Source organism: Copadichromis virginalis, linkage group LG1 (genome assembly GCF_057382275.1).
Source record: "Copadichromis virginalis isolate Kocher_CV1m ecotype Utaka linkage group LG1, C_Virginalis_male_GT1.1, whole genome shotgun sequence".
In the NCBI taxonomy this organism is placed as follows: Eukaryota; Metazoa; Chordata; class Actinopteri; order Cichliformes; family Cichlidae; genus Copadichromis; species Copadichromis virginalis.
This window is the reverse complement of record NC_140618.1, coordinates 15,015,025-15,041,951: the sequence shown is the minus strand read 5'-3', so window position 1 is coordinate 15,041,951 and position 26,927 is coordinate 15,015,025. Positions and strand designations below refer to the sequence as shown.

At 38.6% G+C, this 26,927-nt stretch overlaps 1 protein-coding gene across 1 annotated transcript in view; it reads right to left on the bottom strand.

The window, feature by feature from the left end:
• Positions 1-26,927, bottom strand: part of ush2a (Usher syndrome 2A (autosomal recessive, mild)) — a 220,544-nt gene that overhangs the window by 175,414 nt on the left and 18,203 nt on the right. Inside the window, exons 6-12 of the mRNA XM_085452171.1 lie at positions 14,891-15,026; positions 8,482-8,545; positions 7,664-7,765; positions 7,329-7,518; positions 5,528-5,742; positions 3,239-3,460; positions 302-395 (exon numbers count right to left, since the gene is read on the bottom strand). Coding sequence (XP_085308297.1) covers positions 302-395; positions 3,239-3,460; positions 5,528-5,742; positions 7,329-7,518; positions 7,664-7,765; positions 8,482-8,545; positions 14,891-15,026 — 1,023 coding nt within the window. The remainder of the gene's footprint in view (positions 1-301; positions 396-3,238; positions 3,461-5,527; positions 5,743-7,328; positions 7,519-7,663; positions 7,766-8,481; positions 8,546-14,890; positions 15,027-26,927) is intronic.

Sequence of the window (26,927 nt, the reverse complement as noted above, 5' to 3'; positions counted from 1 at the left end):
TGCTTAATTAGGACCACGAGGAGGTTTTCCCCCAGGGGATTCCTCTGTGATGAGTGTGTGTGTTTGTATGTGTGTATCTGTTTTTAAGTTTAAACATGATATGTGCTGTGTGCCTGGATCAAATGTAGATATTAATTATTGTGAAATCAAACCCATCCACAAATGTTGAGCCAAAATATGTAGGACTTGTCAACATGAAATTCTAATGACTTCACAATACACTATTTATAAAGCACTACCCACAAGATACTACTAAAAGAGTAGTTGTGATTTGTCATATAAGAGTTTGTTTGTTACTTACATTGTTCCCCTTTGTGTGGCTCTCTGGCAAACACAGGCATCTGTATAGTGTCACACTGGTATCACAATGATCTGCATGGCCGTGACACTCACACCTTCCCAAAGACAGAGAGAAACATTGAAAATAAACAAACTGAAACTGTGTTTTAAAACTTTGATGATGAAAATTTTTAATTCCCTTATGAAATGTGACAAGAAAAAGCAAAGAAACATCATGAGAAAAGCTCTCCCTCCCCGAATGCTTCAGTCAAGAGCTCCTTAGTGCTACTGGGAAGTTTCCATTCAACATTTATAAATGCCATCCTGAGAATCATTAAAGCAATATAACAGGTAGCAGACACATGCGCACACGTGTGCACACGACAGTCATTTAATTATTCATTCAGATATTCAGTTGCTTTCTCTCTTTCATTCTTCTCTCTGTGTATCCTTTCACCTCTTGTTCTCTTAATGCCACTTTCTGTTAAAAGGTGACTTTATTAATCAAATAAGAAATATATCTAAAAGTATCTCTATCATTTCCCCCTGACCAAGCCTTTTTATACACTATTTTTGATTTGTGGTAGAACACACTTTTTAGCTTCATTGCTTTGGAGATCTGTCTTAAAAGAAAATAAAAAAGAAAATAAATTAAAATATATACTAAAAAAAACTTACCAAAAATATCAAGCTTAATAAATATATTTAAACAGTTTTTTTAAGCAAATGAAGCCTGAACTGATGAGAACTTCCAAAGTAGGATTGCAGTTGGGCCACATTTTGACCAAACAGCCATGTAACCTATCCAATTTTCTTTGTTGGCATACAAATAAACAAACTTCAGCCTGAAGCCTACCATTTCACATTTTAAAAGCCAATTGTCTTGTTTCAAAAACAGCAGAAAAAAAGAAACTGATGGCCACCAGTACTACCCCTCACCCTCCTAATAAATCTGAAAATCCTACACCAATTTAGTCATAAGTTATCACATTCACAAGATTTTCAGTATTCATCTTAACCTTGAAGTCAAGGTCACTGGGATTTGAACTCATCCAAGACTTTTGGTCGAAGCACCTATGGTATCAGTTTGAAAATCCTACATCGATTCATTCACAAGATTTTTAGAAAACTTGAGGTCAAGGTCAGAGGTCAGCGTCACTGGAATTCAAACCCATCTGAGATTTGTAGTAGATGCACCTGTGATATCAACTTGAAAATCCTTGATGACTTCCTTCTTGAGTTATTGCATCGATAAAATTTTTAGAAAATTTGATCTCTGACCGTGACCTCAAGATTAGAACTTCGTCCAAGACTTTTAGTAGAAGAACCTACGGTATCAATTTCAAAAGCCAATGTTGCCTTGTTCTTGAGTTATTGTATTGCTCACCTGGCTGGGAGGAGGACAACAGCCCATAACCCTTTTACAGCTGAGAGGAAAAACTACAACTAATGCTGGAAGATGAGCAAGCTAAAACTCAAGAAGCTTTAAGCGGGACTCCTAAACCACTTTCACAGATGAACTCCAAAGACAGAAGAATCAGGTCCATGCACTACCCAAAGTTGCATTTCCTCGATTTTAACACAAAACAGGACATAGTCCATGTCTGATGTGTTCTGACTACTGGAAATACTCTTTGGTTTTAGCAGATGGAAGTGACTTAGTAGAGCATCAAGGAGGCTTGACAAAGGACAACTACTTATTCACTATGGCTTACTTGTTGTCACTGTATCTAAGAAGGAATACTACATGTACTTTACACTTGGATCCTGAGAGGCTAAATTAATTTCCAGTGCAAATGAGTTTGATATGTATGATTTTAATGAAATGCGTATGTCTGCAATGCACATGTAAAACTGTGGGCAACAGGCACATCTTACTGAAATGTTTTTTATGTTCTGTTCTGCAACACTTGCTGAAAATTTTTGGTTCAAATTTTTTTTTGCTCTTCTAATGATACAAAATATTTAAATTAAATAAATACACTAGAAACAATATCCTTCAAATGGCATAACATACTATAAAGTAACTAGTGCAGGTATATAATAATAGCCAGTATGTTGCAAAAATATAAGATAAGAGATATTTCTTTTATTTCTACAACAGAGAACAGAAAAATATTGGGGTTTCTAAACTGTCACCATGGTGATAATGTTTCTGTATTTAGATGTATTGTAATATAGGATTGTTATGTCTGTGCTACAATGTAATGCAATACAATAATCTAAGAGAAGTCTAACATACAGGGCTTAAAAAAGCCAACATTCACAAAACACGCATGCTAAAATGATTCCTCTCAACATACTTATTTACTTGCTCTATAAAGAATGACGACAGTGGAGAGATGGAAGAAGAATGAAAGATGTGAGAGACAGGAAGAGATAAAGAATGCACAGATGAGATTTCAGCTAAATCTCTGTTTCTCCTACTTCACTGTAACAAGCTACTAATTAAAAGAGCTTAGAGGGAGGGGGAGGGGGAGAAAGAGTTAGAGATGATTGCCTCCTGCATAATCCTATAATTACCACAGTCATGAAAAACAGTCACTCTGTCAGTCTAATGAAGAGATGTGTTCACAATTACTCTCAGAAAGCTCTGCTGAAACTCAGCGGTCTGTGTTTGTCATAATATAAGCTCTCACTCACTTTTACAAAGAAACACTGGGAAGATAGTTAAATAGTTCTTTCAACCAATTATGCCACGTAAGTATGTAAAATTTGGGATGTAACAGGATCACAATTAGAAGTATGCCACTTATAGTAGTCCTCTATATTAATTTGTGAATTTGCAAAAAAACATGCTAGGACTTCTAAATTCAGTGTGATGCCAGCTTACCAGAAATATCATACAAATGTCACATTTACCAGTCATTTAGTTTCTATGCTCTACCAATGATTTACAAATCCATATAATTACTTGATCTCCATTAGCCTGCCTGCATAAGTATTTATAAATTTTCACCTGCCACTGATGGTGATTTCACTGATGCCAATGGATCTATGTCGCTGGTTCACTCCAACTGCTCTGGTGTAGTATTGTCCACTCATATGTATTCTGACCTGGGCAGCTTGTACCATCTCCTGTAGGATAGGTGTGTTGTAGAAGTCATTGTAACCTGGCCTCAGGGGTGGCTGAGGGGTCAGCAGGCTGAATGTGATGTTACCTCCTGAGAAGGGCACGTCACTGATGCACATAAACATTACACAAAATTAGAAAAAAAAACCCAAGAAAATATTAGATTTTTTTTAAAATAAAAACACAATCACATAATCAAAATTTATATTTGTGAGTAGCTGTAAAGCACTGTTTAGATCTATATCACTAACAAACAAAGCTGCACTAACAAATCATTGATTGATTGATTGATTACATCTACCAGGAAACTACAGAACACAAACACCAAATTTGGTCTGAGGCCCAAGTAATAGAGTACAATCCTAAAGCTGCCTTCTGGAGAACAGTTACTTCTACATTTTAAAGTCTACAAATCTTTCTGTAAACACTATATGGAGAAGCATTGGGCAAAAGCTCTTCATCTTTGAATGTCAGTGTTTTAAGTTGTGTTGCCAGCAACATGACAAGGTTTGTTCATAGCAATAAACAAGAAGGCTGCAAGAAAATACTGTCATAAAATTCTAGTATTAAACAATCTACAGTATTTGAGATCCTTGTAGATTAGTAGCAATATTTCAGTTGTTACTAATGAGATAATGAATAACCCAGAAAACTGCATATTACTGATATGTAAATATACAAGTATGAAAGAAATCTAGGCCTTTACAAAGGAATTGCCAAAATGACAACACAATTCATTAATGCCTAATAAAAAACTTCACATCAGAGTTTCTACCAAAATCATTTTGTGCCACCTCTCACTTGCCTTTTGTTTTTTTGGTGTCTCATCAAGAAAAATAATTGTTTACCTGTTCGTAATGACACGATTTAAGGATTATCTAAACTGACTAAGGCATGTCTAAATGTATCCAGCCAAACACTCCAATGGACTCAGATGTTTTGTAAGATTAATTCAATCTAGCATGATAAAAGCATACTAGATTAAACAACAGTTATATACATATTTAAACTGATCTCATGCCAAACTTTGTAATACAAATAACTCTAAAGGTTGTATGTGATATAATTTGCCAAGTCAAGTAAAAAAACAAGTAATGGCCACATGTGATCTATTCATGCTTGTTCTGTCTAATGCCAAATAAGCCCCAGATGCGAGAAGCTATGCCAAGATTTAGTCCGATGGTGTATGTTAGACTATGTTCCAACTCCAGTTGTACATCCACTGCCAACTGACAGCGTGTGAGACATGTATACAAAAATGTATTTTTATATGTGTTTGTATTTCTTAATATACTAATCTAGCCCAGCCAGCAATTTCCTGTGCACTAGGAAAAATGCCCCAAAACAGGAATGGCCTAGTTTATTTTGAATGCATGGATTTAAATTTACTACATGTGTATTATTCAACAAGTTATCGGCTGTATTTATCAAGCTCATAATAAAAGAAATGGAACTAAATGTGATGTAACCCAGTAAATATGTGTCTACGCTCTTTCATTCTTCATGGACCAACACTACTACGTGGTCAGTCCTTGAAAAAAATATGTAAGCACTTATAATGCTGTTGAGCCTATTCATGATGTTGGGTTTCTATTGCATCACTTCCTGTTTAATTTTGAAATTGTCAGTTTTACTTCCTGTATTTGTTAATTTTCCTTCCTTTATGACTATATGCCAGGCCCACATTAGTCTCACCTGTGTTGTCCTTCACACCTGTTTTCAATTAGCCAGTCACACGGCCCTGTATATATATATCTCCTATGTTACACTTCTGATTTGCTACAGTGTCTTGCACTTTTTGTCAATGTTTTGTTTTTCACTTCATTTGTTGGGTTCTCCTTGTATATGACCTTTTAGACTGTTTAATTGACTGCTTTTTGCCTGCCCCTATGGATTATTTTCTATGTTGACTGATCTCTTGGATATGATCAGATCCTGCTTTTGAATTACAGATTTACATTTTTGGACTTTTATTCTGCCTCCTGGTGTCCTGTGTCCCTTTACCTCTGTGAAGGGACACAGTTATGATGGTTCAGAAGGTTTTCAAAGGGTTTTATGAGGAGTGGGCAGTACAATTAATTTCACTTCAGTTATCAACATCTAAAAATAGATATTGAGCTTTCCTGTAAAAAGCTCTCCTTATAGTAAACAATATGAACTTTTCATCCAACCTACCTGGACAGCTGCAAACAGTTGACTGAGTCCGGTCTTAGTAAAGGCCCATTGTTCTCCATTTCAAACACATTGCAGTTTCTGGCCATATACTGCCAGTCCAGCCATGACTGCTCTGTGTTGGTGTTATTCTCAGTGTCTGTGAGGTCAGCCTTTCTTCTCTGGATCACAACTGACTCAGGCATGAAGCCACTAAACTGAACAATAACATAAAATACCTGAAGGAGAGAGGCGTAAGAGTTGACGTGAACAGAATACGACTTGGAACACCAGTTCACTTGTAGACTCTAATACAGTTGAAAGCATTTAGCAAAGCTTACCACGGTGAAGCCTCAGTTTTTGCCACAAAAATTCTGTCATCTTGCACCGTGCTATATTAAAAGGTATAACTAATTTTCTGCATTTTCACAGATAACAAATGAAACACTAAAAGACATTAGTCAGGTGCTCTGTTGCATCGTGTTTAACAAATGTTAATAATTACATTTTTTGTAATTTGCGCACTGAAAGGGAAATTCAGCTAAATACAAATACATCTGAGCAAGTAGTTAGCAAACCTCAAAAAAAAGCAGCATGACAAGGTAAAGTCATTCATTCTACTCCCTCTACTGTTCTTCTCCTCCCACTGGGGCATACCATCAGACACTAAGATATCAAAGCTACCCCAATACACCACAGGAAAATGCCAGTTTGCTGATGCAACATGGAACTCAACAACTCATGCTCACATAAGAATATAATCTGTATCTGTGTTCAGATTAAAACAATGCAATTTTGTTCAAAGTCGTTATTGAGTTTCCAATATGAACAATCTAAATTATAATTAAGGACTTTAGCAGAAAATAGACAGCCATCACTTCCACCTTTTCAAAAAGACACCCAGAAGTAGTCTCTTATCACATACAAACCATGTGTGTGCCTGTGTGTACAGTAGGTGTGTCTCTCTTTAAGTGTTATCTAGAACTACAGAGTGGGTTGGGACACTGGGTTACACAGTAGGGAGTGGACTAAGCCACCACTACGGCACAATCCCCACACCCACCCCACTTACTAACATAAATACTTGAAACCTCAGAGAGTGGCTTTTATCTAGGGACTTGAGTTGGGCGACCACATCAGGACAGCTCCCAAAATCCTGCCCACACTCACATACACAGTTCAGAGAGAAGAGGAATTAGTCTTTTGACAACCCCAGCGTCAACAGAGCCAAAATCTAGCAGTCTTCCTCTCTTTCTCCCTCTCTGCCCCTCTGTGTGTGTGGCATTGAAGAGCTTAGACAGAACTGTCCACTGCACACACACAGGTGCAAGTGCAGATACATATTGTGGTGTTTGAATTGCAGCTTTTCAAATTTATACTAGACAACAATGGCATTTAGTTGACTGTTCAAATAAAATGATTTCTTATAAGGTCATCACATTACTTAGACTATCCATAGCAAGCACTAAATCTCAAAGTAAAAATAAGTTTACAGTAAACCTGATGCACCTATCCAATACTTTTGCTGTGCCTGATGAAAATTATTGAATGAATTAGCCTTTCAGTGTAGCCAGACAGCAGGTCTGGTCTTAAACTACAAAAGAAAAACATTTGGTACCAGGCCTATAGATTCTGTGCAGGCAGATGTCTGTACAGTCTTTGTCATAGTTGCTGCAAAAGTACAGTAACACGGGAAAAATAAGGGAAACTCTCAAAAACAGTCTCATGTTTGCCAAATGAAGCCAAAATTACAAATAAATTACAATATTTAAATTGGATGTTTCTCAAAACATAGTGGGCTCATGGCTGAAATGAGGTGCATTACCTGGTACTGTCCATTAGCCAAATCTACTGTAATAGTGACTCCTTCATCCAGTTCCTGTGCAGTCATGATCTTAGATACCCATGTGGTACCCATGTCCTGATCGTTGATATAACTTAGTGGATGGGCATTAAGGTTCAGTCTTAAGACTCTGTCATTGGTGGTGTCCTCAACCGCATTGGGGATACAATATCTGTTAACGGTAGCATAATATAAAACTAGTGTTTTAAATAGAGGAAAACTAATTTATTATTAGTTTTGGTATTACAAAGTAACTCCAGCTATAATATTCAGTTTTGAAAAAATGTACAGAGTAAATAAAAACTGTGATACTGTACCTCTCAATTAGAGGGTGCACCCTTGGGTGAGTGGGAGGACATCGACACTCAGACTGGACATGGAGCTCAGGGAGGACTCCTGAATACAGCTCTACTATTTCCCTGGTAAAGGAAGAAACTATACATTAAACCTAAATTCTGAACACAGAATGTCATTGCATGCAGACTAAACTGGGGATATGAAAAAAGAAGAAAACAACCAAAATTGAAACCAAAATATAAGTTAACAGCATTCTTTATTAAATTGTGTTAAATTAAACTATATAACTACTTTATATATATACTTAACGCTGTAAAACAAAAATCTGATGGATTTCCATTTTAAGAAAAAATCTCAAAGCACCTGTTAATGTCCTTTCGACTAAACATTTAGCTTAAACTGGTTAATCAAAGCCATAATTTGAAACTTCAGCCTTTTGTTTAGTGCATCTCTAATCTTGTCAGCTGCTCCCTGTGTGGAGTACATCACTGGTAACCAAAAGACTAATTGCTTTGTATTGAAGTCTCAGGAAAATCCTCTGGAAGCAGTATGGATTTTAAGATGCAATGATAAGCCCCCTCCTTATTTCACTTTAACACTTTATGATACTTCTACTTCCTTGTTATGTTAATCTGTTCAGTATTTGTGTATTTCTCACGATTTCTAAATCTTTTTTCTTTATTCAGTCTCTAAACAGACATTGAATGCTTTTCGTATGTGCTATAATTTAATAGCTCTTTTCCTAAAAACTAATTTTCAGTGGTCATTTTATGACTCCTCCCTCCTTTCCCACTAGCCAGTCATTACCTGTCTCTCAGCTTCCTTCTGTCCAACTCACCTGTTAGTCAAAGTGGTAGGATAGAATCTAAAGTCCTGCATTCGTCCAATGAACTGATTAGACCCTGGAGAGATGAAAGGGGAGTAGGAAATGACATAAAGAAGGTGTTAATGGGTTTGCACCGAAGGCACTGAGTGAGAGGATTTCACAGTATTTAGTAGATTATCTTATCAGGTTCTTGATACCAGCTAAGTGAGGCTGCCCACAGCTGCTTATAATGGCCACGTTCACAGTACAAGCCGAACTACATCTGCCAGTCTTTACGTGTCTCCACTAGAGAGCAGCTAAAGCTAAAGCATGGCTTTAATTGGTTAATGATTGTTTACTCTAAACTGGACACTCTTTGTATGAACCTGCTGTGGAAACCTTAAGAGCATGTATCCAGGCTTTTTACAATAATTCCCTTTAGTTTAATATATTAAGATAACCATTAATTGCTACAATGCAGCAGCTCTTCTGCTGTGATATGCGTGTTTTATTTTACAACTGATTTTAAAGGTACTTAAATCAGTGCAATATAAAACCAAGTGGCAATTATATATAAAATATAAATTTTATAATAAAATGTATGATACACAATTGCTGCAGGTAGCTGTAGTGATTGTGGTGGCAGATCGAGGAGTACATAAAACAAGCAATTGCTAGTCAGCTGTCTCACCTTTCAGTTCTACTGCTCAGTAGTTTATTATGGTCAAAATCATAGACTGCATCAAAAAAGAAAAACTTGTTTACTTTGTATTGCTACTTTTTTTTTCATCAGAGTCCAGACTGACTGCTGGAGTGACTCACCATAACCTCTGGAGACACAACGTGGTATTACGAGGATGTTTGGAAATAAATGTTGCATATTGCACCTTGAATTATTTTCTGAACTATAAAAAACTGGATATTTGTAAGGCCATAAAGTTGTAAATGACAAATTAATTAAATTAAATTAAAAAAATAGTACTTTTAAACAATAAATGTTCATAAATAGAGAAAACAAAAAAAATTTAAGTTCCCAGTCACTTAGACTAGGAGATGTGAGTACTTTTAATGTGAGTACAACTGTTAGTACTGTTCCTCCCAGCTTATTTAAAGCTGATCTACTCATGAAACAGGAAGAGACCATGTCCAAATCAGGTAGATCACATGTGCAACGCTAGTAACGCTCCACAAACATAGCGACGGATACTGGTTTGCAACCAGAAAGCTTTCATTTTGAAGCAGCAACAGGAGGAAAAGTTAACTTAATGGTTTAAGTAAACAGAAAGAAGTCAGCAAACAGTAAACTATGGCTCATATTGAAAAGTACAAACACAGGAACACAGTGATCTGAAGTTTAGTTTCACACAGAGAGATTCAGCAGAAGCAACAAAGGAGTTTTCTCTACTGTCTACAGCAAAGAAAGACATGATTTTAGCTGCCAATGACACAGATTAGCAGAAAAGACCATCACAGGCTGGCTGCAGATAGCACTATTACTGAGCAGAACTTCACTGCTTATCTCCTGCATATGGCTCAAGTTGAAGGAAGAAATCTTATCAACAGTGAGACTGGAACTAAATTCACTGCCAATTTAAAGCTCAGATATTACTATATTTAATACATTCTATCAGAAATATCGGCAAAACAAACAAAAAACATTTTATCTCATGCAAAGAGTTAAAAAATTGTGGACACAGCCTCTCAAGCTTCAAAGTGTCTTTAACAAGCATAGATATGCTGGAATACATCAAACACACATGGACATACTGGACTGAACACCAAAGACAAAGAAATCAAACACATAAGCACAGTAAAGTTCAAACACATCATCTTCTCCATACATAACCATACATATGTGACAATGTTGGACAGAACATAAGAAGATGAAATCTGTCCAAAAAAGAAGGCTGGAGTCTTTTAGTATCCAACCAACTTTTGTCTGGTTCGACAATAACTCTTAGAAGATGGATAACGTCTCTAAACATCGACAGAACCCCTGCCATGTCTAGCTTTGCCTGTGAAAGTGTCTGTGTGCAAATGCTTGTGTATGTGTGTATGTGTATTTGTATTTGCTGCTCAGAGAGGCTTTGGTGTGTTTGGCCCAACCACAGTATTGTGTGTTTGAGTGTGTGTGCTTTGGGAGGGTGCATGTGCATGTAAAACGGAAGGAAAGTGAGGAAGTGTTATGGGATGTAAGTGTGTTAGATCAGTGTGTGGTTGTGCAGCTTTAGGCTTTGGCTGAGGATTTCTTTAGCATGTGGAAATGGGATTATGCCTTCCTCTGAAAAGCACTCTTCCTATTGTTACTGGGATGATGCAAGGTATAAGCCTTAATTCTCTCTTCTCTGTGTGTCTCTCTCTTCTTTCTGTGTGTTTAACTTACTTACAGCCATTTCTCTTCTTATTCTTTGTTTTTATGGTATAACAACTGATGGCAGTTTAATAACAGGCCATAACAGGTATGTGTTTTTCCTCTCTGTCTTTTAATAGAGTAGATTAAAGCATCAATTATCATATTTACTACGTTTCTGAGTCCATAATTTCTTACTGGTTAAATAACAGTGACAGTCCTGGCTGCAGCAATACCAGCCAATGTTAAATACTACAAGTCCCAGGATACCAAACACAGCAAACATTCCTTAACCAGCTTACAGCAGTTTGCCACCATTCCTTTTTCCAATATATGCACACAGAAGAAAGCAGCAACCAAGCAAGTTTTTAATATCATAACCAAAGTCTTAGCTACAAGATTGAGCAAACATATTTCAACAATTATACATCCTAATCAAACAGGATTTATTCCTGGTAGATGGTCATTCAATAATGTCTGTTTATTATTAAATACAATTTACTCAGGTTATGGAAAAGAGGCTAAAACAGCAGTACTTTCTCTGGATGCCCAAAAAGCGTTTGATCAGATTGAATGGTCTTATATGGGCAATCGTGGCTCAAGAGTTAGGAGTTTGCCTTGTAATCAGAAGGTTGCCGGTTCGAGCCCCGGCTTGGACAGTCTCGGTCGTTGTGTCCTTGGGCAAGACACTTCACCCATGTTTGCCTACTGGTGGTGGTCAGAGGGCCCGGTGGCGCCAGTGTCCGGCAGCCTCGCCTCTGTCAGTGCGCCCCAGGGTGGCTGTGGCTACAATGTAGCTTGCCATCACCAGTGTGTGAATGTGTGGGTGGATGACTGGATGTGTAAAGCGCTTTGGGGTCCTTAGGGACTAGTAAAGCGCTATATAAATACAGGCCATTTACCAGGCCATTTATATATTTGAGACTCTAAAACAATTTGGTTTTGGGGAATATTTTAGGGATTGGATTAAAATGATTTATCTGTGTCCGGTGTCCTGCATTCTCACTAACGCAGATAAATCCTCCCCCTTTCAATTACAACGCGGAGTGAGACAGGGGGATCCCCTCTCACCGCTTCTTTTTGATATAGCTCTGGAGCCCCTTGCCATTAACATAAGAAACCACCCTGGTATACAGGGAGTTAAATTTGGGAATGTTGAAAGTCTTGTTAATATGCATGCAGATGATTTACTGATCTGCCTTTCCGAACCAGAAATTTCATTCCCTAATCTTTTAAATTGCATTAAACACTTTGGGAAATTATCAGGATATATGATCAATTGGGACAAATCTGAATTTATGCCAATAACAGATAATCTATGCCCAAAGTTTCTCAGCTCACTCCCATTCAAATTAGTGACTACATCTTTTACCTATCTTGGCCTTAAGATCTCTAAAAATCCCAAACTCCTCTATAAATTGAATTTTTTGGAAATGCTGGACAAGCTCAAAGACGATATCAAAAAAAATACTTCCAGTGGGGGGTTGGGTCTTCCTGTGTTTAGACATTATTACTGGGCAGCAAATTCAAGAGCTCTATTGCACTGGCAGTGGGGTTTGCCTACTGATTATTGTTATGATAAGCTTCCGATCTGGCTCCAGGTAGAGGCAGCAAAAGTATCTGAAGCCTCATTACCGGTCTTATTGTTTTCTAACACGGGTTCTTCTAATAATTCGATCAGTCGTAATTTTGTTGTTAAACACTCCTTAAAGATATTAAGTCAAATTAGAAAATCTCTTAAACTACCTGACTTTTCAGTAAGAATGCCAATAATACATAACTACTTGTTTAAACCAGGTAAAGTGGATAGGGTGTTTTTAGAATGGGGAGAAAAGGGATTGAAATGCATTGAGGACTTATATAGATGACAAATTTATGTCTTTTCTTCAACTTCAACAAAAGTTTCAGTTACCTCAATCACATTTTTTTCGTTTTCTTCAAATAATGAATTTTGTGCAACAAAACTTTTCAGACTTTTCACTGAAGCCACTAAGTCATACTTACTTTGATATAATTCGGAAAGCTGATTTTAAAGTGCTTTACAATCCCAGTTGATTCTGATCGAATTAAGAATACACGGACTGAAGACCTCGGTGTTCCTCTGTCTGAGGACCAATGGTCAAATTGTTTGTCCAATATTCAGAAAGGCTCAATAAACACCAGATATAAACTAATCCAGTTTAAAGTCATTCACAGATTACACTTTTCTAAACTTAAACTTAACGGATCTATAATTCTGTATCCCCCTTATGTGACAGATGTAATATCGGTGAAGGTTCCCTTGCACATTTATTTTGGCATTGCCCTGTCTTGAAAGCTTTTTGGAGCCAGATTTTTACGTGGTTTTCAAACCAATTTAGGAAAAAAGTGCCACTCGATGGTAGACTGGCTATACTTGGATCATTTGCATCAATCGAATCTTTTTCCTTTTCACAAAAACAGATAATTACAATGGGTATGCTGGCTGCAAAGAAACGTATTCTTTTACAGTGTTTTAAAAGGTGGATTAATGTGATGGTGTCTGTGGCTAGGGTGGAACAGATACAAATTGGTCGAAAGGGGAAACTGGCAAGTTTTTGTACGATTTGGCAGCCATTTCTAGAATTTTTAAAAATTAACTGATCATAATTCATGCCTCACACTCCGCGTGAGTTTTCTTATTTTATTTTACTCTTTAGTTAGTTAATATTGTTATAATTTTTTCTTCTTCTTTTTTTCTCCTTCTTTTTCCTTTTTTCATGCTTATAAGTTCACAAATGCTAAATATAGTAATTGTCCTCAGTTGAATCTGTATAAGCATGCTGTGTTTAATTTAAAAGCAAAAAATAAAATATTTAAAAAAACCCAAAACAAAACCTTTTTTAATATGTTTACATTAGAACCAGATTTAGGACTGAAACTTGTTAGAACTAATACTTAAAATACATATTGATATCAACATTATGTAAACATAATGATACTTGTTAGTTAGTTAACCCGACCCAAAATTCTTGATAAAGAGAGTAGTAAGATTCATTGTTATTATAAAAACCTTAGCTTATAAAAACAAGGTAATTAGCCAATGTAAATGCGCTGAATGAAAAATGCTGACCCTGAACAGTGAGGAAAACCTTGGTTTGGTTTCATGAAAATCTTAGGGATTACACGGATTTATGATAAAGATTTTCAGTACCATATGGACACATATTATTCACACCTCTGCACCAAGTTAGCTCCTTAAAGTTATTAATAATGTATTATTAACAGCTGATTTAGGACTTTCTTGACAAGTGATCACACTTCCTTAACAACATTTGAGTTGGTAGTTGGCCTTTAAAGATCTTTTCGCTGTACTTACAGTTTTCGGTTAGTACTTTCCCATCCAAAAACAGACATAGCTGTTAATCAATACATCTGATCAGTATTTACATAATCAATCCACTGATAAGAATTCTAGACACAGCCTCTGGGTTCAACAACCCTTCTCCCTCTCCGTCTACCACACGCACAACATCTCTGATTCTCTCTCACTCCCTCAAGCCAATCACTTGCATTGATCATCCTCTCTGTTGTGATCTTCAGCTGATCAGCTGCTACCTGCTGTGAACTACGGATCAATGACTGATAAACGAGAAGAAAAACACTCGTTTATCACCCTGGAGATGAACGGATATCATTTTTCTCTCAATTTCTCTGCTATTGACTGTTAGACAGCTCGGAGGCACTACAAATCAATCACAGATGTGTAGTTGAAGCAGGATAAAGGCTCGGAGGAAAATAAAGGTGAAGCAGTCATTGACGCCATATTAAGATATACTGACATGATAAACTAAGAAGTAATTTTTCTCTTCTTGGACTGAAAAAAAAACCAGATGGTGGTACTGGCTCAGATAATAAAGGTGAAGCTTATTCTTTATTCTTAAAGCAGTGTTTTTACAGTTTGGACATCATAGACATTTAAAACAACACAACAGAGGAAGTAAAGCATCTAAAACATCTGGCTGTAATGTGGTGCTGAAGTAAAGAAATTTATCAAATGCATTTCATGAAAATGTATTAAAAAAAACAACCCAAATCAAAATACTTAAAAAAACAAAAAACAGTCATATTTACCCTTAGAGCTGAGTCCCACCCACATGGCACCATCCTCACTGACATCAGAAAGCCTGGTGGTCAGTTGTTGTGTGTCAAATGGTGTTCCATCCTCTTTGAGGCCATCCAGGAAAAGATTTGCATGTCTGTCATGGATCTGCAATTTCCATCAAAGGGAGATACATATATCCTTGATGAGCAGAATGAAATCATTCTTTATATTTACCTTGTATGTTTACAGCTCTGTGCAGTGAACTGTGTGTATGAGGGGTTTCAAACCTAAATAAGCTGTGGGCCACTGCTGGCACTGCCATCTCATTTGGGGCTACTTTAGTGTTCAAGTAGTACAAATAACAAAAAAACAAACAAACAAGAAAAAAAGCCACAAATGTTTCTGAAAATGTAGTGTTGTGTTTGTTTTTTTAAATTTCATTTGTTGTAGAAGATGACAAAACTGCAAATCTGAGCCCCCTGGTGTATATTAACTAGGGTAGGGTCACAAAAATGTCAAAAGTGTCACAAAACTGTGACTAGTACACTACGCTGACTCGGATAACTGAGTTATATTTAAAAAAAATGAAAAACACCTAGTAGTAGCTTGAGGATTTGATTGAGAAACGAAAACTGACCGATGTTTTAAAATAATGTCTATGTATATTTTACACCAAGCTTTATATATAGGACAGTGCAAAAGTGATCACATTAAAAGTTTTATTGCAGGGAGTGGCCAGAAGGGCACATGCAGCTGTACAGACATAGCAGCAGGTTACTACTGTAACACAGCATCTTAGAAAGCGGCAGCTGCTCTGTGTTCGCCTGTTCATCTTTGTGCAAAAGTGTGTGCAAACACCATCAGTGCATATCTATGCGCGTGTGTGTGTGACTACGTGTGTGTGAATTATACATACGGCTAATCTTCCAGCTCATTTCCCCAGTAGCAGAAAGTGCCTCAGGCTAAACTGCCTCAGCTGCAAATTAGCTTTCTGTTTGACCAAAAATCTCCTCTCCACTCCTTTCCCCTCTCCTTTCCTGATCTGCTGCATGAATATTAAAAACTGCACAGCAGACAACACCGTCAAAGCAGGACCAGTTCGCTTTCACATCAAACCCAGGCCAAAAGAAAGATACTTCCAAAAAAGGGACATCACTCCCCCATCCCCGCCTCACACACACACCCACCCACCCCTCTTCCGCTCACCAAAAAAACTTTAATGTGTCCTGTCCCACTTTCTCCCTTTACTGCAATCTCCAAATCCTGTGTTTGGGAAACACACTGTGGGACCACTGATAGACGTGACAGTCTCTGTCTTACTAGAGCCCTCCTTCTCCTGTTTCATCTTTCTCGTCTCTTCCACTCTGGTCCTCCTTGCTTTGTCCTTTCTCCTCTTCATGAGGTCATTTGATTCCTTCACCTTTTTTTCAGTTTTTCAGTCTCCTCACCTCATTTTCATTTTCTCCATTTTCTACCCTTTTTCCAAAACCATTTTTACTTTCTCGTCCCTCTCACTTGATGACTTCCTCCTCTCATCTCCCTTCCTGTCTCTTCCCCTCATGTTTATCTTGCCCCGTCGTTCTCACTTGTTGTCAGCTCTTTAGGGAAGTTGAAAAGGTGTGAGGAGAGAAATAAGTCCAAGTCAAAAAACGCCTTTAGGGGATGAAGGCAGGCCCAGACAAGTGTCTGCCTCTCAGAGGATAGTTAAGACACCCAGACAGACACTTTCATGATAGCTGATTGAAGACTGGCAAACGCATGAGAGCACAAGAGAGAGCGCAGGAGAGTAAGGGAGTGGAAAAAAAGAAAAGAGGGAAAAAGAGACAGGGGGAAGAGAAAGAAAAGTCTGAGCGTGGCTGTAAGAGAGGAAGCTAGAAGAAGGGCCCTCTTTAGGAATCTCTAAGCCAGAGCTGTGTTGCTCTTGGGATGATGTGAGGCAGTTGTCAGGCCTGATGTAAATGAATCCTGAAGCACTTCATCCTCCTTAGCCGCCATGCGCCCTTTTGAAACACAGCCAACTCCCCTTTGTTAGCTTTCACAAACACTTTTTCTCCAGTTTTCCTTTTCCCTGCCCATCTGTATTTTTACCTCATCCTTTCCTCCACCTTTCTTCGTCTCTTTTAGCCAGTGTAACTTCAGAGTTCTTTCAGCATATGGGTAAACAGAAAAAGGACTTCTTGAATTCTTGTGTTGATAACTAGTCTCATTTGGACTGTGTCCAGAAGAAAGATGCATTTGAAACTCTACCTGTTCTCTTTCTATTACACAGAGGACAAGCACCATAAGGTATTGCCACTACTTGCATATCCATTTATACAGTGTAATCCACAAGTAGCAGCTACTATTTTTAGTTAATTATGTATTTACAAGAATAGCAATTACCTGATTTGGCATCATACTGTAACTGAATGTCCCAGGGTTATACTGTATAACAATTTATTCAACAAAGCGACTAACCAATTTTTCGACTATAACAATTATTAATTGTAAAATGGTTACAAAGACTGGTTGAAAAGATAACTATGGGTTTTATTTCCCTATCCTGCAAACTCAAACTGCCACATTAAGATCAAAGCTGAAACTGTAAAGATATATGATTTCAGCAAGTTTCAGTCCTAAACTAAACTGAATATTAAAACTCAAACTCTGCACCAACTGTGGTCCATGCAACTACTTATAGCTGCAGAAGCATCATTAGTTTTTGGCCTGTATACCTTCAGTGTGAAAACTGCTTCTTCTGCTACATTGATCAAAATGCCACAGTTGATGTTAGATGAAAATTAAACTATAATAAAACAGAAACAGCACATTTTCTTTATTTATTCTTATTTTACATTGTATTATCCCCATTTTCACTGCAGTGGTAAAACTGATTGCCTTGATTTATTAAATAGTTTTTTTTAACTGTGATATTTATTTTTTGCCCTCTTTGGGAGTTTTAAGCGCCCTTTCATGGCGCAAAACTCACCCCACTGGCAACAGTACCACCTAAGCCTTTCTAAAAGCCCAGAAACACCCTGAGTGGAAAGCTTTTAGTGATCTGTATACTGGCATTTTGACTAAAGCTCGTCTCGATTTTCACACTCCTGCCAAGCCATGGGTCAGTACACAGTGTGGACAGCAGTGTTTCTCCTAAGCTGAATTCGCAGCTGTGGGCCACAAAAGTAAAGGCAGTTAAGAAAGTACTAGTAAAAAACATCTCAAAGTTGCTATTCTGGTCATATAAAAACATTACCCATTGTAAATAATTCTCATTTTATATCAATATAATACCTGCAACCAATACCAAACATAAGGATCAGCAAAAAAAGTTTTTTAAAAAGTCAGCTGTAAAATATTCATTACATCACATCCACATGCATTCAAGTGATATTACCTGTTTAACCTGCTATTTCTTTCTTTCTTTTCTGGTATGGTTCAATTTCTGCAGGGGGTGCAGGTGGGAGGCATGATAAAAAAAGTTTAAAACCCCTGTTTTAATGTAAAATTATCAGCAATGTATTGAAACATGTCCCTTTGAAATATATACACTGCACATATTCCATATTTAATGCTGTATTTGTCATTCTCTTGGTGCTGTATTTGTCATTAATGCTTCTTGGAAATAAATATTTTACCACTTGAAAGCCTGTTTATTTTTCCCATAAGTGGTGCCACATATGTAAGGAAAATGCATGTGTACAATGAGCAACAGAGTTGAGTAAAAAAAAACAACAACTTGTCAACTCTTCTCTGCCAATGCCAAACAGCCTATTCTGCTATTTTGGTGTCACTGGATTGGATGACTAGATGTCTCAGAGGAAAAAGACATATCGGAAATTTAACATACGGGGGCCTCAGCAGCATGTAGAAGAACCATCACTCTGGCACAAACAGCACACCCAAGCTGACCCCACAAGTGCTCACTAGGGTTGAGGTCAAGACTTTGGAGATATGGGACTGTCACTGATTGAAGAATTTCATCTTGATATCTCCAATGCCTCCAATGATGACAACGCCTGTTTTTCCAGTGAGGTAGATTCTGTCCAACACCACCACATTGCCTCCACCAAGCTTGGTACCCTATCAGTGGAGCAATCAGGGTCTTCTCCACACTTTGATCCTACGATCCAACTGTCATAGGCACAATATGGATTCATTGCTGAACAGCACTAATAAGGCAACTGATTTTCATCACTTGGGGTACCAGAAGCCAACAACAAAATAAGATGTTTGGCATTGGTAGTTTTCATCGGTGCAACCCACACGCTCAGCTCTGCTGGTCAACCCACAAATGTATTTTCCTTACAAATGTGACACCATTTAGGGGGAAAATAAACAGGCTTTCAAATGGTATAGGATTTATTGCCAAGAAGCATTGTTAAACAAAAATAATAAACGAAAGACAAATTTCCTTAATTTTATATAAACTTTACATTTTTAGATGATTATATAAATGGCCTGCATTTGTATAGCGCTTTTCTAGTCCCTAAGGACCCCAAAGTGCTTTACACTACATTCAGTCATTCACCCATTCACACACACATTCACACACTGTAGCCACAGCTGCCCTGGGGCACACTGACAGAGGCGAGGTTGCCGGACACTGGCGCCATCGGGCCCTCTGACCACCACCAGTAGGCAAACATGGGGTTAGTATCTTGCCCAAGGATATTTGGCATGCAGCCAGGAGGCAGCCTGGGATCGAACCACCGACCTTCTGATTAGTGGCTGACCTGCTCTGCCACCCCATGGCTGTAGCTTAGAAGGTCTACTATTTTGAGTATGGTCTACCATACTCAAAATGGTGTTACAAATAGACAGCTGTCACAGATTAAAGGTTTAGCTCATCATGATACAGAAACCATGAGCAAAACGGCAGAATTTTGAAATCTATTATACCCTCCTAGGACTGTACTCTTTTGGACAGAGATCTCAGATGTTGTCCTAGGATCTGCTAGAGCCTCTCGTCTAGCTTGGGGGTCACTGCACCAAGTGCTCCAATTACCACTGGGACCACTATTGCCTTCACCCTCCACATGTTCTCAAGTTCTTCTCTCAGGCCTTGGTATTTTTCAAGCTTCCCCTGTTTATTCTTCCTCATGTTGCTATCCATCAGTATAGCTATATCTATCACTACTTGGCACAGATGTTCCGGCCACTTGGTTATGGCGTTCCATGTATGCTTTGCCTGCTACTATCTTGTACCCTACTGTTATGTGCTGGATTGCCTCAGGTGCATCTTTACACAGCCTGCACCTGGGATTTTGCCTGGTGGGACAGACCCCAGCCTCTAACAATCTTGTGCCGAGAGCTTGTATCTGTGCTGCCATGATTAGTGCCTCTGTGCTGTCTTTCAGTCCAGCTTTGTCCAGCTACTGGTAGGATTTCTGAATGTCAGACACTTCTTCTATCTGCCGGTGGTACAAACCGTAAAGGGGCCTATCCTTCCACGAGGGTTCTTCTCCTTGCTCTTCTTCTTTCTCGGGGTTCGTCTGCCTCAGGTATCCACTAAGCACATGGTCAGTTGTGGCCATCTTCCTGATGTAATCATGGATATTCGTTGTCTCATCCTGGACAGTGGTTCTGACACTCACTAATACTCAACCTCCGACCTGTTGCTTAGCATACAGTCTCAGGGTGCTGGATTTGGGGCTATACCCTCCATGCATGGTCAGGAGCTTTATTGTCTTGATGTTGGTGGCTTCTATCTCCTTCTGTATTCAGCAGGATACCTGATCAGGGGGTAGATCTTGTTCTTCCCATTCAGCTGACTCTTCAGGACATGCCTGACCCTCTGCAGGTATTTGGTGGTTGTGGATTCACTAGTGGCTTCTTCATCATTCCTATTTACCTGTGGGATTTTCAGGTATTTGTAGCTATCCTTGATATCTGCAATGTTCCCTTCTGGTAGTTCATTCCCCTCAGTTCTGACGGCCTTCCCTCTCTTTGTTACCATCCAATTATACTTCTCCAGTCCAAATGACATTCTGATGTCATTGCTATATACCCTAGTTGTGTGGATGAATGAATCCATGTCTCGTTCACTTCTGGCATACTGCTTGATGGCACCCATATAGAGGAGGTGGTTGACAAATGCTCCATTCTGTAGTAGGTATCCGTAGTCTTGCAAATGCTCTCACTGAAGGGATTCAGGCCTGTACAGAAGAGCAGTGGAGACAGAGCATCTTCTTGGTAGATCCTGCACTTGATGGTACAATTCGCTTGAAGTTGGCCTCTAGTGTTGTTTGTCACATCCCTATTGAGTTTTTGATGAAAGTTATTAGGGTCCTGTTGATCTTGTATAGTTCTAGGCATTCCATCCACGTGAGGGGCATTAAGTCATAGGATTTCTTATAGTCAATCCAGACAGTGAACAGGTTGGTGGTGCTCTTGCAATCTCGAGCGACTGCTCTGTCTACCAGTAGCTGGTATTTTGCCCCTCTGTTATTCTTGCCAATTCCAGTTACTTGCCCTACTCGTGTATTGACCCATGTGCCTGTTCATCTTAGCCGCTATGATGCCTGACAGGAGCTTCCATGTGGTATGAGGCAGGTTACTGGCCAGTAGTTGGATGGGCCCACTCCCTTCTGGGGATCCTTGCGGATCAGGACTGTCTGGCTGTCAGTTAGCCATTCTGGGTGTCTCTCGTTGATTAGCAGCTGGTTCATTTGTGCTGCCAGATGCTCATGGAGTGCAGTCAGTTTCTTCAGCCAATAGGTGTGAATCCTGTTGGGCCTGGTGCTGTCCAATTATCTATACCTGGGACCCTTTCTTGGATGTTTGCCACTGTGATGGATACTGGGCCATGTTCAAGGAGGTTGCTGTGGTCTGCTCCTAGCTCCACTAGCTAGCACTGAGCATTGCAGTTATGGGTTGCATCATTTTTCCAGATGCTCTTCTAGTATTACTCCATCTCCAGCCTTGGTGGGGCTGTTCTCATGTTGTTCCCCTGCCACTGAGAGTACACCCTAGATGGTTCAGCAAAGTACAGCTAGTTTATTCTCCTGCTTTCTATCTCTTTGGTATACCTTTTCAATTGGCTGGCTAAGGCTGTGAGTCTTTCCTTGGCAGTTTCCAAGGCCTCAGATATGGGCAGCTTACTGTACTTCTTAGGCACCTTCTTCATCGCACCTTTCTGTAGCTCCGATAGTTGGCTAATTTCCCTCTGTGCTACCTTAGCCTCTAGTCTCCTTCTCCATGTAGGACACTGCTCCTTGTGGCTGTTCATCTTACAGCCAAACATCTCTGTGAGGACTGCTGCTGTGTATAGATCAGCTGGTTGGTTTGGGGGATGGTCACAGTAGGGATTTTAAGTATTGCTGCATTCACATCTTTTAGTAGACCTTCAGAGGGTACTTCACATAGTCTTGGTAATCGGCTACAGAGAGTCTAGGTTTCCAGCTTCACCATTATCCTATCTTTCAGGTCAGCAGCCCTTCCTTACCATAGCTTATATATATATTTGTTATTATAAAAAAGAACATGTATTTGATGCTAACATGTATTTGATGCCCTAAGATGCTTAGGGTCAAAGGTAGGGCATAGCATAAAAAGTATGATGATTCAAAAAAGAAAGTATTTTAAGAGAGAAATCTATTTTACTGCTGTCAGATTATTCTATTAACAACTAGAGGAATGCTAAGCTTTATGCAGAGCTGAGCGTGATAGTACACATGAGCACATGGGTGTTTGAATGCAAGTTTTTCACAGACACTAGTTTATATACACTGCACTGTTACTGTTTGACCTTTCTCACACAGAATCCCACCTTACCCCTCTCCCACATTTTACACTTCCCTCCCATCAACTCTTTTGCTCTCATCATTCTTTATACCTTAAATCTTTACTTTTTACCCTGATCTCTCCACCCTGCTCACTTGAATTATACTCTCCTGGCTTTTCTTTTTGTTTCTTGGACAATCCAATCATGTTGCTTAGCTTATGCTTCACTGTCTCCTCCTCTTATACCTCATCCTCTTCTTTCTACCTCCTCTAATCCCTGACTTCCTGCCACAGCCCCCACACATCCTACTTCACCAGGCTCTATTCCCCCTGCATCTCTCCTCTGGGCTATGTTGCCCTGTGACTGACTGACATGCCACTCACTGATAACACACCTCATTCCACAGCCAGTGAAACTGTCAATGGGGTGGGGGGGGGGGGGGGAATAAAGACAGAGACATAAAGAATAAAGACAGTGAGAATGACATAAAAAACAAAATGAGAGAAAGAGAAATAACAAGAGATATTATGAGTTTGGAGTGAAGAGTTTAGTGAATGAGAGAACAATACTGTTGTTGACTAGAGAAAAGTAGCAGGCGAGAATAAGTGACACATAACAGGAGATGTTTTGTAAAGTATATAAAGGCATCACCAGAAAGGAGATGTATGTGGCAAAATTATTCTTAATATTAAGAAGGAAAAAAGGAAGGAAGGAAGGAATAAGCAATTAAAATTACAAAGAATAAAATAAACTGGTGTGAATACGGAAGAGTAATGGCCATGATTAGAGCACATGTAATATGGTTGCAAAAGTAGGAGTCCCAGTAACTCCAGTGGTGAAGATATTTAGCATAAGATACTGCGATTCAAGTCAATATAAAAGGAAAAAAAATATATAACTATTACTATTTATAGCTCAGTCTTATTTAAACAGCCTAGTAATAGTAATAGTTTTTAAATGGTTAAAACTAATGATGCTGGATGATGGTTTTGAGTCACCATCAGTTAAACAGAATCAAGTTCAATATAACGTAATGCTTGGGTGCTGTCAAAATTCTACAGTTGAGCATCATGTAAAAGACATGAGATAAAAAGGACAAAAAAAAAAAAAAAAAATAGGGGCACAGAGAGGAAGAGCAGTTGGGTCAGGTCAACAAAGACTAAGAAGAAGAAGACAAAATTGGAAAAAAAAAAAAAAAAACCTCCACCAAAGGTGACTTTAAAATTGTCAAATTCAAAGTAATGTTTTCACATTACCATGAAAATGTATTGATTCTATATATGATATGGAGATAGCAGCCAGAGGTGTCTCTCTGCAGAAGCGAGAGCTCCTAAGAGCTCATTTAATCAAAATCTGATTACTTGATTGGATCCAGCTGGCTAACTTACAATTAAGCTTAAGACAGTAGGTGTTCAAGTTTTCATTTGAACCAAAGGGACCGAGGCCTTGTCATGGTGTTGTGTGACTAGATGCTCTCAGATCTCTTTCTTAACTTAATATTTTGGAAACTGATTAATTCCATATTCCAAGCTATCCCTGTTCTCACCCTTCACACGCAAAACAAGCAACGTGAAATCAGTAAGTGGATTTTGACTTTGTGTGTCATCAGCATGTCACTTTTGCATCTTCAGGCACATTTTCACCTTTCCTCTCTCCATTTCTCTCAGTCCGTCTCTTCTGTTATCACCCTCCCTCTCCTTGTTATTCACTCTCCAATCCTCTCCCACCCTCTTTAGTCCCACATCCCCCCTCTATGCTTGCCCTTACTCACTATGAACTGTTAGCAGCTCTGATGTACGGCCAATATTCTCTCTATCATATTAGCACGGCTGAAGTGTGTAAAGGAAGAGATAGGAAAAGAAGGAGAGAAGGAAAAGAGAGAGAGAGAGAGAAAAGATGGGGAGGAGACACATTTGTTCTACTCATCTCAGCGCTAAAAGATACAATTACCTCTCACAGCATATTATCCATGTTTTATACCATCCCAGGGCCCCATGCCTTTGCCTTGCCGCGCTCACCCCATGTAAGGCCCATATTTTAACACTAGCTATGACAGTTTATTTAAGAAAAGAAAATTGTCCCCAGGGAGATGGAGAGTGAGAGAGGGAGAGACTGTGTGTGAGTAAAATGAGAGGGAAAGAGGGAAGGGCAAAGAAGGTGGAGAGGGAAGACAATGAAAGGGGGAGAGAATGAGAGATAGATGAGGTAGCGAGAGAGAATGAGAAAGGGAGGAAAAGAAAATTATCTTCTGGTAAAAAAAAAAAGACAAAGAGGAAAAAAGAGAGAGAGGGTGACACACCAACCTTTTAATAAAGACCATAATTCTCAGACTTTTTCTTTCAGAGCAAAAAGCAAAGTGGATCCCTTTAACAAAAAACATTCACGAGAACATACTGAGAATTTACTCTGTAAAAAATGGAGAGATGCTGAAATGAGACAAATCAAATACATTTTTTCCTCAAAATGGTCTGTTCAATGTAGTTTTTTCTTGTTTTATCAAAATTTTAAAAAAGAAATTAATAAATTCTTCCTTGTTTATATTTAGCCCAGTTAGAGACTAAATAAAGAAGATATTCTTGTTTTCGCTGAGAAGCCATGGATGCACCAGTGAATTGTGACCAGGTTAAGTTTGGGCCATGTTGAGCTTGAAATTTCTCCAACACATTTTCTCTTATTGGGAATAAACCTCTACTAACTGCTTCCTCTCCCTGCTACTTGTGACACCTAGATGATGGTGCAAGAGGGCAGATACAGAACCACACTAAAATGTAAGAAAGTTGAAGATAATCATAGCAGATAGCTGCCCCTCTCTGAGCCTCGTTCTGCTGGAGGTTTCTAACTGTTAAATAGGAGTTTTTCCTTCTCACCATTGCAAAGAGCTTTCTAATAGGAGGTTGCTTGATTGTTAAGGTTTTCTCCAGAATACTGTTGGGTCTTTACCTTACAGTAAAGAATACTTTGACTATTGTTGTGATTTGGCGCTATACCGATAAACCTGAATTAAATAAAACCGAATTAAACAAACAGCTCCTTTTACTCTAACAAGGTTGAAAAGCTTTTTCTTTTCTTTTTTAAATCTAAAGCACCTTGCAGAACCCTAGCCGGATGCATTTTTAGCTCTCATATCTCCAAGCTCCAATGGGAATGAAACCTCTAACCCTGCTTCTATTAATGCCTTGCTCTCACCACTAAGCTGGACCACACTACACACTAACTTAAACCACTGATGTTAAATTAATTAATTAATTTCAGGCTAAAAAAAAATCTACAATGGGCATGCACACACACACCTTTCTCTCTATGTAATTGATGCCAGTCTTGTGCCCTTTTGCCTCCAGTGCCAGCAGGCAGAGGGCTACCATAGAGGTGTCCACTTCACCCCTGCATAACAACCTTGCCTCACCTTCACACACATACAGACAAGCACACATAAATGCATGTAATCTGGTGCACACAAACACATGCAGAGAGCATACAAAAGGGTGCATAAAACGCTCCCTTGCATGTACACATAGTGTATGCTTATGCAAAGTATAAACTAACACAAAGTAACCTTCAGTGCGCATCTCTATCTTTCTCTGCCATTCTAGGTGGTACAGAGACAAAACCAAAACCAGGAGAAGCTAATTGGACAGAGTGTGGTGAATCTGCTTGTATCTATATGACATGTAAGGCCTTCTTCATGTCATATAGATAACATATAGATAACATGTCATAACTTCTACATTTATTTTAAGCGCATAATATTAACTAACATTATAAAGGATTTTTGTATTAAGTCAGATTTAAACAAACAGCAGATTTTGCCCAAAGTCCTGTACTATCAGATGTTTAAAAGGAGAAATTCTATTCATTCTAAAAATATATATAGCAATATATTGACCAAAGGTTTATTGTGTCCCCCCCACAGAAACGAGACAACCTTCCTCCAAGACCATACTGCTACATATGACATATAGTAGACAACACAGGACTACATAAAGTGCAATGTACAAAAATTGCACATTACTTTAAAGTATCGTGTGACATGATACTTTCTATATGTTGACAATACACGCAACACTTGTAAAAATCATAATTTCAAAGTTATAAGGCTGTCAACTGTTGATCAATAAATAATTAAGTTAATCTTGCAGACCTTGGTGGATGTAGGCCAAATTTTAATAGATTGTTACATGAACCGAACTTTTATCAGAATTCATTTAAGATTTTTCACACTATCACATTTACAGAAAGAAAGACGTGCATGCAAACGCTACCAAAAGCATAACCTCCTTGGTGTAGGTAATAAAGGTGGGTGTTTCCAAAGACTGTGGTGTTATCAGGCGAGTTAGTTCAAAATAGCAGCTCTCTGCCAAGTC